This window comes from Balaenoptera borealis, assembly GCF_965194805.1.
Source record: "Balaenoptera borealis genome assembly, chromosome: 5".
Taxonomy (NCBI): domain Eukaryota; kingdom Metazoa; phylum Chordata; class Mammalia; order Artiodactyla; family Balaenopteridae; genus Balaenoptera; species Balaenoptera borealis.
This window is the reverse complement of record NC_138862.1, coordinates 139,604,308-139,621,155: the sequence shown is the minus strand read 5'-3', so window position 1 is coordinate 139,621,155 and position 16,848 is coordinate 139,604,308. Positions and strand designations below refer to the sequence as shown.

Here is a 16,848-nt window from a genome sequence, read left to right as displayed (position 1 = left end):
GTGGTGTCAAGAATAGAGCTGATCTCCAAATTTTGGTTCTGCTCACATATATGTATAACTTACAATATATGAAGTTATAAAAGGTAAAAATCACTTTCTAAATTCTAGAGTTTGAGAAAATGTTTAATTTTGTCTCATAAAAAGAACCACAACATCTTGGCCATAGGGGAATATTTTTTTAAAAATTAGAAGGAAAGGGATTATTCCCACCAAAGCAGCTTGAACATTGAAACAGGCCAATGATTTAAACTGGAAATAAAGCCATTGGTCTGACAAACAGAAAGTATTTTGTGGATGTAACAGTTTTTATTTATCAACGTGACTGGGCCATGGGGTGCCCAGACATTTGGTCAAACATTGTTCTGGGTGTGTCTGTGAAGCTGTTTCTGGATGAGATTAACATTTGAACCGGTACACTGAGTAAAGCAGATTGTCCCTAATGTATGCGGGCCTCCTTCAATCAACTGAAGACCTGAATAGAACAAAAAGTCTAAGAGGGAACTCCTCCTGCCTCACCATTGATCTGGTACATCAGTCTCCTCCTGCCTTCAGACTCAAACTGAAACACAGGCTCTTCTTGGGTCTCGAGCCTGCTGACTTTTGGACCAGGACTTACAGACTTATACTATTGGTTTTCAGACCTTTGGATTGGACCTGGAACTACATCATCAGCTCTCCTGGGTCTCCAGTTTGCCAACTGCAGATCTGTGACTCCTCAGCTTCCTAATTGCATGACCCAATTCCTTACAATAAATCTCTCTCACTCACTTTCTGTTAATATATGTGTATATCCACATATATGTTTTGGGCAACATATGAGAAGTACAAACCTTTATAGAAATCAATTGGTAAAGACTGTACTTGAAGTGAACTTTAAGCAGGTGCAAAAACAAAAATCAAGAATGTTCTGGGAACATGAAAAACAGACCCAAAATAAGAACGTGAATACATCCTAGTATATAAAATGGGGCGAAACCAAACTCAGAATAGGATAAAGTAAAAAAGGAAGATGAGAATTTTGGATAACATCTGAAAGAGGCTTTTTCCTTAGTTCAGTGTTTTTCATGTTATTCCAAGGTATGCTAAGGGGAGAAAAAATGTTCATAGTTATTTTAATAGTCATTAAAGTGATCCATAAGCAAATGCATTTGGTTGGTGCAGGCTAAAAATAACTTAATTTAGTTTCTTTACTGCAAGAATTCATAGAGTCTTAGTATGCTAATGACTAATGTGCATCTCTAAGAATATGAGTTAATTTTAAGTAAAATATACCAGATGTATTTAACCACAGAGGAATTGTTCTCTAAGTTTTATCTTAAATCATCCGAAAAAGAACAAAAATGTTCAAGTATTATATATGTTTTTGGAATTATATAAAGTAAGTGAGGAACGTCTACCCCTTGGTCTATGTAATCCTGTTTTATTAAGTAACCATCATAAGTGTTTTGAACTTATCTTAAAAAAGAATATTTGATAATGTAAGAAGCCCACAATTAGTAAGTGAAAACAAGCAAACAGGAGATAAATAGAAAATAAAAAGTAAAATAGAAGACGTAAATCAAACTATATCAATAATATTAAATATGAATGAATTAAGCCATCTAATCAAAAGGCAAATATTGATAGATTGAATTTAAAAAATCAAGACTTATCTATAAGCTGTCAACAGAAGACACACATTAGAGTCAAATATACAAGTAGGTTGAAAGAAGAAGGATGAAAAAAGATATCATGCAAATAGCAACCATAAGAAAGCTGGAAAAGCTATACTAATATCAGACAAAATAGACAAAAATTTTACTAGAGATAAAGAAGAAACATTTGGTAAAACAGGTGGTCAACTTTACAGGAAATGATAACAATTATATATATATATATATATATAACAACAGAGCCCTAAATACATGAAGCAAAAAAAGTCAAAATTGAAGGGAGAAGTACACAATCAGTAATAGTAGTTAGAGACTGCAATATCTCATTTTTAATAATAAATAGAACAACTGGGCAGATGAACAAGGAAATAGAAAACTTGAACGTCACAGACCTACAGTCATAGACATAACAGACATCTATAGAGTATTCACCCAACAACAGTAGAATACACAGTCTTCTCAAGCACACACAGAACATTCTCCAGGTAAGACCATATGCTATGCCATTAAGTAAACCTAAATAAACATAACAGGATTAAAATCATACAAAGTGTGTTCTTCAATTATAATGGAATGAAATTAAAAATTAGTAATAAAGAAAATTGGAAAATTCTCAAGTATGTGGACATTAAATCACACATTACTAAATAAACAATAGGTCAAATAAGAAATCACAGGAGAAATTAAAAAATAATTTGAGATAAATGAAAATGAAAACACAACATACTCAAGTTTATGGGATGTAGTTAAAGCAGTGCTTAGGGAGAAATTTATGGTAATGCCTATCAAAAAAGAAGAAAGATATAAAATCAACTTCACCTTAAGGCACTGGAAAAAGAAAAGTGAACTAAATTCAAAGGCAGCAGGAAGAAGGAAATAATAAGGATTAGAGCAGAAAACAATGAAAATAGAGAATAGAAATGAAGAAAAATGATCAAAATCAAAAGTTGGTTTTTTGAAAATATCAACAAAATTGACAAAGCTTCACCTAAATAAAAAGATGACTCAAATTACTAAAATCAGGAATGAAAGAGGAGACATTACTACCAACATTACAGAAATGAAAAGAATCATAAGGAAATACTTTGAATGCTATAGGCCAACAAGTAGGATAACAGATGAATTTGACAAATTTCTACAAAGACGTAAACTACCAAAACTGACTCAAGAAGAAATAGAATATCTAAATAGACCTATAAAAGTAAAGTGATTAAATTAGCAATCAAAAAAGTTTACACAAAGAAAAGCCCAGGACCAGATGGCTTCACCAGACCTTTAAGTGAGCATTAATAGCAATTCTTCACAAACTATTTAAAAACATAGAAGAGGAGGGAACACTTCCCAACTCATTTTATGAGACAATATTACTCTGACACAAAAACCAGACAAAGATATCACAAGAAAAAGAAAACTGTAGACCAGTAATTTATGAATATAGATGGCAAAAATCCTCAAAAAAATACTACCAAATTGAATCCAGCAATATTTAAAAGGGATTCTACACCATGACCAGGTGGATTTATTTTAGGAATGCAAGTTTAGCTTGCCATCCCCAAATCATTAATTAACATAATGTACCATATCGGTAGAATAAAGGACAAAAAACAAACACATTGTCATCTCAATAGGTGCAAGAAAAAGCATTTGACAAAATTTAACATCCCCTTGTGATAAAAACACTCAACAAATCAGGGATACAAGGGTACTCTCTCAACATGAAAAAGGGAATTTATGAAATACCCACAGTTAACATCATATTCAATGGTGAAAGACAAAGATTTCCTTCCCAAGGGGAGGCACAAGAGAGGGATATTTCTTTACATTTCTATTCAGTGAAGTACTGGAAGTTCTAACCAAGGCAATTAGGGAAGAAAAGGTAACAAAAGGCATTTAAATTGGAAAGGGAGAAATAAAACTATCTCTATTTCTAGATGGCATGATCTAATATAAAAACTTTCCAAAAAACCCACCCTCAAATTATTAGAACTATTTAAAATGTTTGGTAAAGTTGCAGGATACAAGATGAGCAAGCAAGAATCAGGTGTATTTCTGTACACTATAAGTGAACAATCCAAAAATAAATTAAGAAAATAATTTCATTTACAATAGCATCAAAAATATTAGAACTCCCTTAAAAAACTAAAAATAGAACTACCATATGACCCAGCAATCCCACTACTGGGCATACACCCTGAGAAAACCATAATTCAAAAAGAGTCATGTACCACAATGTTCACTGCAGCTCTATTTACAATAGCCAGGACACGGAAGCAACCTAAGTGTCCATCGACAGATGAATGGATAAAGAAGATGTGGCACATATATACAATGGAATATTACTCAGCCATAAAAAGAAACGAAATGGAGTTATTTGTAGTGAGGTGGATGGACCTAGAGACTGTCATACAGAGTGAAGTCAGTCAGAAAGAGAAAAACAAATACTGTATGCTAACACATATATATGGAATCTAAAAAAAGGATTCTGAAGAACCTAGAGGCAGGACAGGAATAAAGACGCAGATGTAGAGAATGGACTTGAGGACACGGGGAGGGGGAAGAGTAAGCTGGGACGAAGTGAGAGAGTGGCATGGACATATATACACTACCAAATGTAAAATAGGTAGCTAGTGGAAAGCAGCCACATAGCACAGGGAGATCATCTTGGTGCTTTTTGACCACCTAGAGGGGTGGGATAGGGAGGGTGGGAGGGAGATGCAAGAGGGAGGAGATATGGGGATATATGTATATGTATAGCTGATTCACTTTGTTGTACAGCAGAAAATAACACACCATTGTAAAGTAATTATACTCCAATAAAGATGATCAAAAAAATATTAGAACTCTTAGGACTACATTTAACCAAGGAGGTGCAAGACTTGTACACTGAAAACTACAAAATATTGTTGAAAGAAATTTAAAAAGATATGGATAGACACATAGAGCAATAGAATAGAATTGAGAGTCCAGAAATAAACCCTCATATCAATGGCAAGTTGAGTGTCACAAGAGTACAAAGACAATTCAGTGGGGAAAACATAGTGTTTTTAATAAACGGTGATGTGATCACTAGACATCCACACAAAAAAATGAAATAAAATTGGACCCATACATCACTCATATACAAAAATTAACTCAAAATAGACCAAAGACCTAAATGTAAGAGCTCACACTATAAAACTCTTAGAAGAAGACAGAGGAATAAACCTTAATGACCTTGGGATAGGCAATGGTTTCTTAGATGTGACCTCAAAATCGCAAAGAACAAAAGAAAAAAGAGATAAATTGGATATCACCAAATTGTGCTTTATAGAAAAACATTAAGAAAATTAAAGGGCAACTTAAAGAATGTGAGAAGAAAACTGTACATCCATCATAACTTGTTATCTAGAATATATAAAGAACACTCACAACTCAGTAATAAACAGACAACCCAATTTTAAAATGGATAGAAGATCTAAATTGACAGTTCTCCAAAGACATACAAATGGCCAATTACACATGAAAAGATGCTCAAATTATTAGCTATGAGGGAAATGCAAATGGAAACCACATGAGATACCACTTCATGCATACAAGAACGGTTATAGTAAAAAAAATCAGATAATAACAAATAAAAATTGTTGGTGAGGAAGTGGAGAGGTTGGAACCTTCATATGCTGCTAAATGTAAAATTCCTCTGCTGTTTTGGGAAACAGCCTGGAAGTTCCTCAAATGTTTACACATAGGGTTACCAGCCATTCTTCTTTACTCAGGAGAAATTAAAACATGTGCACACAAAATCTTGCGTGAATGTTTTATGAAAGTTCATAGTAGCATTGTTCATATTAGCCAAAAAGTGGTTACAACACAAATGCCCATCAAGTGATGAATGAATAAACAAAATGTGCTATATCTATATAATGAAATATTACTTGGCAGTAAAAAGGAATAAAGTACTGGTATGCAACAATGTGAGATGAAAACCTCGAAAACATTACACTAAGTGAAAAAAGCCAGTCAGAAAGGACCATATTGTATGATTCCATTTATATAAGATGCCCTGAGTGGGCGAATCTACAGGCACAGAGTGTAGCTTAGTGGTTGCCTGGGGCTGAGGATGGGGAGCCACTGGCGTTAGGGGTGATGGCTGTGTGGTGCAAAGCTTCTTTGTGGGGGTAACAAAATGTTCTAAAATTTATTATGGTGATGCATGCATAAGTCTAGGAATATACTAGAAGCCCTCAAGTGTACACTTTAATTAATTAATTAATTTATTTATTTTGGCCGCGCTGTCTGGCTTACAGGATCTTAGTTCCCTGACCAGGGATCGAACCCACTCCCCCTGCCGTACAAGCACAGAGTCGTAACCACTGGACCACCAGGGAAGTCCTAAGTTGTACACTTTAAAAGGATGAATTCTATGACACGTTAATTATACCTCAATAAAGTTGTTTTAAAAATGGAGTTAATAAATAGTATGAGAAGCCAGACTTCTCTCTCAAAAAAAGTCAATATAAGTTGTTTCTACAAAACTCATTTATTTTTTTGTTTAGGCATGTATTATATACATGAAACATTTTCATTCTCAATATAGTTAAGACTCAAGTTGGAATAAAATGGCCTAATATTAACTGGCTCCTTTATGTACCTACAAAATTAAATGCTAACAAGTGGCAATTAGAGCACTCCAGCCAAAGTGCACTCTGCTAAGGATGATTTAACAAGCCACCACATTTTCTCACTTTGATATTGAAGATTTGCCTGTGATTACCTTTCTGTTAAGTTTGGCAGCTTGTTTTCTGCCTAGTTTTATCATCATTTTACCACTTAAACGTTTAGTGTAATGTCAAATAATGGTTAAGCATTGTTAACTGGCATACTGGGTCTCCTTGCCCTTCAATCAACTTAAGTGTTACAGAATAAGTGTTCTTTACAGTAAATCGGTGACACTTTTACATCAAACTATTTAGTTAAAATAAGATGCACTGAAATGTAAATTTTTTACCCTATCATTTTTTATTGTAATTAAAAAAAATAAATTTATTATTTATTGGGTCTTCATTGCTGTGTGTGGCTTTCTCTAGTTGCGGCGAGCGGGGGCTACTCTTCCTTGCGGCGCGTGGGCTTCTCATTGCAGTGGCTTCTCTTGTTGCGGAGCATGAGCTCTAGGTGCACGGGCTTCAGTAATTGTGGCAGGCAGGCTCAGTAGTTGTGGCACATGGGCTTAGTTGCTCAGTGGCCTGTGGGATCTTCCCGGACCAGGGCTCAAACTCGTGTCCCCTGCACTGGCAGGGAGATTCTTAACCACTGTGCCACCAGGGAAGTCCCTATTCTAACTTTATAGTGAGCGTCTTCATAGCAAAAGGAACTCTCAGGTGAAAGCAGTCTCATTTTCATGAACAAATATGTTTCCCTTAAGTCCATTCATTTTCATTTTATTCCATATGCATTGACTAATTCTCTCTCCTATTACTCTGCATGGGGCACAGTTGGGTAGCAGGGGGGACTAACTTGAGAGTCACATTTGTTGACTAGAAGCATGACCTTGTATGAGGAGAGAATGAGCATTTGACCACCATGTTTGGTGCTTTACATATGGTATTAAGTCCTTACCACACTCCTCTATGACAGATTTTATCATTACCATTTAATAGAGGAAAAACCTGAACTTAGGGAAGGTGAACATTGAAGACACCAACACATTTTTTTCCCCAGACTAATTTCTAACTTCTGTGTTTGAGCTAAGATATTGGTCAGTCAGTTCCTAAAACCATTAAATAAACTCAAATGTGAGGGAAAATATTGATAATTCAAATGGTATTAATGTGTGATTTTATCTGAGAACAATATCTTAAAGAAAATTGTTTAATAAAAAGTTGCTATCCAAAAAAAAAACCCAACAACAAAATACCCCACAATAATAAAGCACTCTTAAACCACACACACACAAAAGTTGATGTCCAGGTGTCCAAAAGAGTGTTTAGTTTGTTTTGTTTTTGTTCTACCGTGTATTTTTTTTTTTTTTTGGTGTATTTTTAATGAGATTATTTGGGTGATCTCACATATGGCCAAGCCCTCGTGATTTAAGCAGTTTCAATCCAGTTAGTTTTTCTTTTCCTATTTTGTTAGTCTGCCCTTTGGCTCTCTTACTTCTTGTTGGCAACAATCTCACTTCCAGAAAGTGTAGACTCCGAAGGAGAGAGGGCAGTAAAGCACAAATCTTCACTAAGCTGATGGAACACACGTTGAACAAAAACCTATAGACTTGGGCTTCCCTGGTGGGGCAGTGGTTAAGAATCCGCCTGCCAATGCAGGGGACACGGGTTTGAGCCCTGGTTCAGGAAGATCCCACAGGCCGCGGAGCAGCTAAGCCCGTGTGCCACAACTACTGAGCCTGTGCTCTGGAGCCCACGAACCACAACTACTGAAGCCCGTGCGCCTAGAGCCTGTGCTCTGCAACAAGAGAAGCCACCACGATGAGAAGCCCACGCACCTCAACGAAGAGTAGCCCCTGCTCGCATTAAGTAGAGAAAGCCCGCACGCAGCAACGAAGACCCAGTGCAGCCAAAAATAAAATAAATGAAATAAATAAATTATTAACAAAAAACCCTATAGACTTTATGACAAGCTGCCCAGTTTTCCATTATTACAGGTAACTGGAAACCAATTATGATTATGTGAATTTCATTTTTTTCAGATCTCATCAATATCATCAGTTGGTTACATTTTCCCTCGAGACCTCATCAGAGAATCTAAAACTTCAGCCCTATTACCCTGTCTGTGTCTGCTCACTGAACTTGGCCTAGGTCTACCCAGAAGGTCACCACAGACAGCTGGGTCTTCCTGCATATTCCTGTCTGTTCTAGTGTCTTCTGCAGCTAAGCCTGAAGGTAACCTCTCAGGAGCCACCCTCAACTCCTTTTACTTGTCTCATGGAAGAACAATTCTGAGTTTCCCTACACAGTCTCTCAGTGCCCCCCGAGCAGGGTCAAGCCCCAATTGCCTACAGAGTTAATGATCTCATTAACACACACTTATTTACTTGTTTTCCTTTCTTTCCTGTCTTATTCCTCTACTCCTTCATCTTGCTTCCTGGATCACCTCCCAAAGAAACTATCTGCATCCAAATCATTGTCTCAAAATCTATTTCTTTTTTTTTAAATTTAATTTTAGGGGGACACCCAAATTAAGAGAGTGATTCAGAAATTACCTTCTCTATTTATATGAGACATCCAGAAAAGACAAATTTATAGAAACAGAAAGTAGATAAGTGGTTGCCTAGGGCTGGATGTGGGAACAGAGATTAATCATAAATGGGTCTGAGAGGTCTTTTTAGGAGGAAAAATACTCTAAAACTCAGGTGGGGATGGTTGAACCACTCAATAAAGATAGTAAAAATCATTAAACTGTACACTTGAAATGGGTGAATTTTATGATACGTACAATATACCTCAATAAAGTTTTTAAAGAAATTACCTTATTTTACACGGAGAGATGGTAAGATCTAAAGAGCTAAAGTGCTCAAAGTTACACAGCAAATACAGGCCAGAGAAAAGAATAGAGTTTCAGGCCATTTGATTACTCTGATTCATTACTTTTGATTCATCTGTGGACAAATGATCTTGCTTTAACTCACTAAAAATTAAAGTACATGAAAAAAGTGAAAAAGCACCAATTAAACCAAGTATCAATACATTTATGACACCAATTATAATAATTATCATTTAGTTAGTGCTTCCTGTAGGTTAAATAATTTACCTAGGTTATTTCATTTAATTTCACAAGTGGGCCGTAAGGTAGGGATGACTGCTATCTCTTTGTTACACATGGGAAAATAGAGCTTGAGAGAAGGTAAGTGACTAATACTCACATGAGGCTGAGTGGGAATTCATCCATATTTGTCACCAGACACCAGAGTGCATATTCATCGTGACTATATTATACCACTTCTGCTGGTGACTAGGATTTCTTTCCCCTCTTACCACTCCAGCATGACCAGAGAAAGGCAAAGCTCCATACCTCACTGTTGAGTTTGTTTATCTGCTGCTTGGTCTCCTCTGCTTTGATGAAGAGGACAGCAGCTCCAATCTCTGGGTCTGGAAAGTGACACACAGGCAGGATGAGTCCTTCAGGAATAAACCTCATATTTCAGGACTGGGGCGGTTAAAACAGGGAAGGAAGCCCAAGCTACCTTCAACCTTTCCTGATGTCAGTGCACTGTAGCTTCTGTCTCCCTAGTTCTCCTCTGGATGGCACCTGGTGGGCTCTTTGGAACTAGGCACACAGCATGGTGGTGACTGTGGCCACACTTACTGGATGTGTCCATGACCACTCTCCCCCACTCCTGAACACAATCCTACCATGTGCCCAAATGTCACATGTTCTCTTCTTTGACCATTTTCCAAAAATATATCACAGCCAGTGTCCAAGCCATAGAAAAGAGATGTTCTTTTTCTCCTCTCTTCCCTTTCCAGATTTTGAGTCCTGTACCCATGAGAGCATTTTCCTCCCACCTCTATTAAAGCTGCTCATCCCCACTGCAGGTTTTCTGTCTCTTCCAGTGTTGCTCTAAAAGGTAAATTCTCCCATTTCCCGGGTCTCTCATCTCCACTTTTTCTCTACCTTACTTTTACAAATACATTCATATCTGTTAGGAGCAGAAGCACAGATGAGTCATTGCTAGCTAGAGTGGAAAGGATTTGATATACAGAGCTATCTATATCTAGATCTATATATGTCGTGTATATATATCATGAGGACTATCCTAATATCCTAATTCTGGTCAATTATGTGTAGAAAATTTGTCTGTGAGAGAAAAAAGTCGCTCAAAACAATCCAAAGTGTCAGAGTAGTAAAAGCTCCTTTTGCTGAGATATTTTGTAAAGTTAATCTATTCATTCAATGAATGATAAGAGATCGCCTACAACAGGCTAAGCCTCCTTTAGATGAGACAGAAATAACAAAAATATATTGACCTTCATGGGGCTTTGAGTCTAGCTGGGAAAAGAGACATTGAAAAAGCAATTATGGGGCTTCCCTGGTGGTGCAGTGGTTAAGAATCTGCCTGCCAATGCAGGGGACACGGGTTCGAGCCCTGGTCTGGGAAGACCCCACATGCCATGGGGCAACTAAGCCCGTGCACCACAACTACTGAAGCCCCCGCGCTTAGAGCCAGTGCTCTGCAACAAGAGAAGCCACCGCAATGAGAAGCCCACGCACCGCAATGAAAAGTAGCCCCCGCTCGCTGCAACTAGAGAAAGCCCACGCACAGCAATGAAGACCCAACGCAGCCAAAAATAATAAATAAATAAATAAATTTATATAAAAAAAAAAGCAATTATGCAATAGGTGTGGATTTCATACTAAGGGCAGTAGGAATCCATCTCAGGATTTTAAGCATAGGAATAGCGTAATAAGAATAAATTTGTATTTTTAAAAAAGTTCATGCTGTATGGAGAACAGTGTGAAAACAGAGAAGAGACTTTGGAAGCAGTGCAGGCAAGAGTGAATGTGGCAGGGAAAAGGGTGGTGGAAGGAAGGATAGAAAGTCTCAGACAGAACTGAGAGATATTTAGGAGGTAAAGTCAAGAATATTTGTTGCTTGAATGGATGAGTATTGGGGTAGATGTTGGGAAAAGGGAGAAGAGGAGGCTAAGGGGGGTGGCAGGACCAGAAATACTAGGTGGATGGCATGATGACGTCCTGTGAGCCAACAAGGAAAACTTCCTGTTGGGACCCACCATCAGCTTCCATAGCAAATGCTCACATCTGGTTGACTAGAACTATGATTTCTGTGCTTCTTGCCCAGAGCAGATATAAGTCCATTACATGGATGAATCATGATTGTTGACTGACATCTGCATTCCTCTCCTCACCTTCCCACCTTGCACCATCATCCTACCATTGAGTCTTACTCTTCCATCTTCCCAGAAGATGAGTGCTGGGAAGAACTGTTGATTGAGATAGAAGACTGGTATTCTACCAAATGGAGACATACCCCCAGAGCTGTACATTCAGAAGTCTTTCTTGGGCTTGGCTTTGCCCATGGAAGGATTCACCAATTAGCAGGAGATCCTGACACAAGGATCTGCCTTGCATCTGGTGACTGTTTGGGATCGCCTATGTTCATTATTCTCTATCAACTACAGGTGCGTCTTTTAGAAGGTGTCATTTCTGGCCTTCATCATGCTGACAAATTCTTTTGTGGGCTATGAACTCAAGAATGAAAGGGAGAGAGAGGAGCCTGGGCTAGGTTTGGGGATACTTTGCATTAATTAACCATCCCTAAAGGGTAGTACTTCATATAGTGCCCCATCATTTCCAATATTCTAACATACTTCTGAAGATATTTATCCCTGGCAAACTGCAAGTACATAACCACTTACCCAATAAATTAGTTAAGTATAACCAATGTTCCTACAGTCTACACCCAACACAGCATTTCCTTTGGGTAATGTTGCTTCTGTGGATTAGTCTGCATTTATAATAGGAAAACATGGTTACCCTCTGATGAAGAGCAGAAATTTGAGTGTCCTCCTGACACACCATTTACCTGGGCTGGTAAGCTGCAGGGTGTCGAGCCTGGATGGAGGAACCATTACACACACTATCTTAGTAACTTGGAGGTGGCACAGACCCAAGTCAAATTACTTTGTGGCTTTGGTAAAGTTCCATCACATGGCGAATACTCCGAGAATGGGAAGGCAAAAAAGTGCCTATACCAAACATTACAAGTTATAAAGACATATCACCCCTTGAGAGAAGACTAAATATAGAGCTTACCTCCAAGAGGAGGAGAAATTCGGGGCTCCGGTCTGACTCGTTCAGAGCCAAAGTCAAAAGACTGGCTTTCCTCACTACTGTTTCCATCTTCAATTCCATCAACAATCCTGTTTAAAATAACAAGGATTGGCTAGTTGCACATTTATATTCATGGGTTCCAGTATTCCTAGAAAACTTGAAAAATCTTGTGTTAAATTTCTAAATTCTAGACAATCTAGAGCTGGGCTATCCAATATGGTAGCCATTAGCCTTATACAGCCATTGAGCACCTGAAATGTGCAAAAAGAGATGTGCTGTAAGTATAAAATACACACTGGATTTTGAAGATTTTAGTAAAAAATGTAAGTTATTTAATTAGTAATTTTTTATATTGTTCACATTTGAAATGCTAGTATTTGGGGCATAATGAGTCAAATAAAATATCTTATTAAAATTATTATTAAATAATTGCACATGTGTGTGTTTACTTTTTAAAGATGTGGCTACTGGAACATTTAAAATTACTCATGTGGCTTACAATTTTAGCTCATGCTATATTTCTATTGAACAGCAATGCTATAGATCTTAGACTCATTTATTCTCAGATTCAAAACCTTAAGCTACAGAAGTTCTTTTATCTAAATTTATATTAATTCACTACTCTATCCAGAATTAAAGAGTTTTAACGTAATGTTTACAGCATCGCAGAAAATAACTTTGAAAACATCTTTGCTCTGGACAAGGACAAAACTCTGAAGTGAGAGTTGAAGAATTATATTTAAATGACTATTAGGACTCTAGCTAATCTTCTTCCTTGGTAAATAATATCTAACACACTCATTATTTTAAAAAAAGATGAACTTATTGTAGAAAATGTAAACATAAATGTAGCAAAAATCTGAAAAGAAAAATCAACTGTCATTCACCACTACCGTTAACATCTTGGTGTGTTCTCAAAATCTTTTTCTAGATATAAAGTAAAATATGTTTTTTCATAAGTGTAGCATAAGTTGTACATGAAACTTTCTTTTCCAGCTCTGATACATTTTCCCCCTATTTATAATTTAGTATTTTTCATTTTAGAGAAATTTTAGGAAGGAGAAGAGTTAAGGGATGTTTTCAAATTACCATCTCCAACTGAATTCCTGAACATTTATTATCCACCTACTTTTCATTAACCCTGTTTTGCTTATTTTTCCCTTAATATTTTCTCTAAATGGTTAAGTTGTGTTCTTCAAATGACTAACTAAATATGTAGTATATCAGAAACATCTCTTGCCTTACAAGCAGAACAACAGAATTTGAATCTGTATTTCAGAACTCAAATTTCTGATATTTTGGACAAAATATGTAACATTCAAAATACTTAACACTTCTTACAACTTTATAGTAGAGATAATACAAACTACTTTATAGGATTCCTGAAAAGACTAAATATAATAGTAAATGAAAAATTACCTAGCTGAGTACATGAGACTAGGAATCACTCAATATGTTTTTTTCTTGTCTATTTTTTACTGAGTTGTTACACACTGCAGCCTACTCTTTTCACATTTTCTGAGTCAGAATTTTTTACTGTTTCAATCACTTTTAGTTGATTCTAAAGTGAATTTTTTTTTTTAATTAGAAAATAGAACCATCCCATATTACCTGCTGAAGGGGCCAGAAATAAAACTGAGTTCAGTCATCCACAATAATGAAGCAAATACTATGGGAAATGAATACTAGCTCTTCATTTCCTTCATAATTTCCACTCATTGCTTCATGAAACTTTTGGTAAGATCAGATATTGAGGGGATAACAATACGGACTTTGTTCCATCACTTTTGTTTTCATTAGAAATTTATAAGTTATAAAATTACAATGTAGAAATATACATCTATAAAAATAGGTAGAGCTAAATGGATAAAGGGAGAAGAGAAAGAATTTGGAACATTTAATGGACCCTTTTGAGAATATGACTAAAATGGTTTATTCTCATCTTGCATACACCTCCACGTAGAGTCAAAAATGGCGCACAAAAATTTAGGGAAACTGAAGCATCAAGGCTAGAAGCCTGTGTGGCAGAAAGGCCCAGAAGGCTGACTAATTTACTAGCCAGGTACTAGTGTGAATAAAATGCAGACACTTTCACCTGGGAAAGAATTCTATGTTGTGAACTCTCACCTTGGACTGAGGTCTGGGGGTCCAGCATTGTTCAAAGTTGAAAGTTGCAATTTCAAGTTCTTCTCTTTTCTTTTACCATGGTTAGGGGCGTCGGCTTCCTGCTTGGTTTTGGGGGAATTGGAACTGGAGACTCTGATAGGTGAGTGAAATGACACTGTTCCCGAGGCCAGCTGCTTCAAGCTTAAGCCAAGATAGCTCTTACTGCTTCCAGGCTTCTTGCTACGGGCAGAGGAAGATCCCCTTGTGTAGATGGGAGAGAGGGAAGCCGTCTCCTCCTCCTCCCGGTCCTCCTCCTCTTCCTCATCTTCCACAATGGATGGGAGTCTCTTCTTGATGCTGCCATTTCCCTTGGGCTCTGACTAAATCAGAGGATAATACAGATGAGTACAGATTGTGAAGACTTCTTGAGAGGCATATCATTCATGCTGCAGGGTCCATCTGAAAAAAGTCAGATCCCCTAGAGCCTTTAAAACGGAAGACCTCACAGATTTTGCTCTTATTTATTCAGGTGTTCAAAGTCTCTCATACTGTATAGCACAGGGAACTCTACTGAATAATCTGTAATAACCTACATGGGAAAAGAATCTGAAAAAGAATGATTCACTTTGCTGTACACCTGAAACTAACACGACACTGTAAATCAACTATACTCCAATAAAAATTTTAAACAAAACAAAACAGAAATAGACTCACAGACATAGAAAACAAACTTAAGATTACCAAAGGGAGGGGGGTAGAGGGATAAATTAGGAGTTTGGCATTAAAATATACACACTACTATATATAAAATAGATAACCAACAAGGACCTCCTATATAGCACAGGGAACTCGATTCAATATCTTGTAAAAACTTATAATGGAAGAGAATGTTAAAAAATGATATATATATGTATATATATATATATATATATATATATATATACATATATATATCTCAATCACTTTACTGTACACCTGAAACTAACACAACATTGTAAATCAACTATATTTCAATAAAAGATGTTAAAAATCTCCCCATTTCTGATCTCTGCTAGGTTTACTCTCTCTGCTTTCCTGGTGTTAGCCCACAATCCTTCTCTTGGTCTTTTAAACTCTCTTGGTGGTGAGCTACGTAAAAGGTGCATTTTATCAGGTTTGCATTGAGGTTTTAATCAGCCTGTCATTTATAATAGCATATGATGGCATGTTTTTAGGAATAAGACATTTTCAATTTTACTGGAAAGTTTTGGGCCTTGATAGTTTATTTAATTTATTTATTTCATTTTTCAGGTATCCTCATCATTTTATTTTTATTGAAGTATGGTTGATATACAATATTATATGTTACAGGTGTACAATATAGTGATTCACAGTTTTTACATGTTATACTCCATTTATAGATATTATAAAATATTGGCTATATTCCCTGTGTTGTACAACATCTCCCTGTAGCTTATTTTATACCCAGTAGTTTGTACCTCTTACTCCCCTGCCTGTATCTTGCCCTCCCCCCTTCCCTCTCCCCACTGATAACCACTAGTTTGTTCTCTGTGTCTGTGAGTCTGCTTCTTTTTGGTTATATTCACTAGTTTGTTGTATTTTTTAGATTTCACATATAAGTGATCTCATACAGTATTTGTCTTTCTCGGTCTGACTGATTTCACTTAGCATAATTGGGCCTTGATATTTTAAAGTTACAGGGTCCTCAGTGGAACTTTATGTGGAGATCAACCAGCAAAATTATATTATCTTTGAGAATAAAACTCTTTCCTATTTTGGATCATAGATGGAAGAAGATCAGAAGTGTCCTCAGCTCTCCTTGTTCTCACAAGTCAGGTGGCAGGAAGTACAGCAAACCATTTGATCTTCTCACCTTGAAGAGCCTTAGGAAAGGAAAGGGAGAGTTTTGCAAACTCTTCTGTAGGATTCCTGTCTGGGCTCCTTCAACCTTACAGGCTTAGAAGAAGCAAAGGAGAGGATGGGAGAGGATGAAGGAGGGGATAATGAAGGGGCAGGGCAGACAAGGTAGCAAAAGCTAAGCTGATGGCCCTCAACAGAGTCACTCTAAGAGTATGTGTTTCTTGCTCTGCCCCAGACATGGCCTCCCTGCTCCAAAAAGTCAGTTCATTTTTCTGTGCCTTTGTTTCTTTTGAGGATACAATCAGTTGTACCTGCTTATCAATAATTCGTAATAAAAATAAACTGAAAAGACCTAAGAATACTATTTAAATGTCATGAGCTGTCATGGTTATTACTTCATCTCAATAAATAGTTGTTTTATTGGTATATGAATTTTATTGTAACAGTTATA

The 16,848-nt window shown here is 36.8% G+C and overlaps 1 protein-coding gene across 1 annotated transcript in view; it reads right to left on the bottom strand.

The window, feature by feature from the left end:
• KCNH8 (potassium voltage-gated channel subfamily H member 8) overlaps positions 1 to 16,848 on the bottom strand; it is a 272,237-nt gene that overhangs the window by 23,483 nt on the left and 231,906 nt on the right. The window contains exons 12-14 of the mRNA XM_082392854.1: positions 14,559 to 14,917; positions 12,414 to 12,520; positions 9,651 to 9,727 (exon numbers count right to left, since the gene is read on the bottom strand). Coding sequence (XP_082248980.1) covers positions 9,651 to 9,727; positions 12,414 to 12,520; positions 14,559 to 14,917 — 543 coding nt within the window. The remainder of the gene's footprint in view (positions 1 to 9,650; positions 9,728 to 12,413; positions 12,521 to 14,558; positions 14,918 to 16,848) is intronic.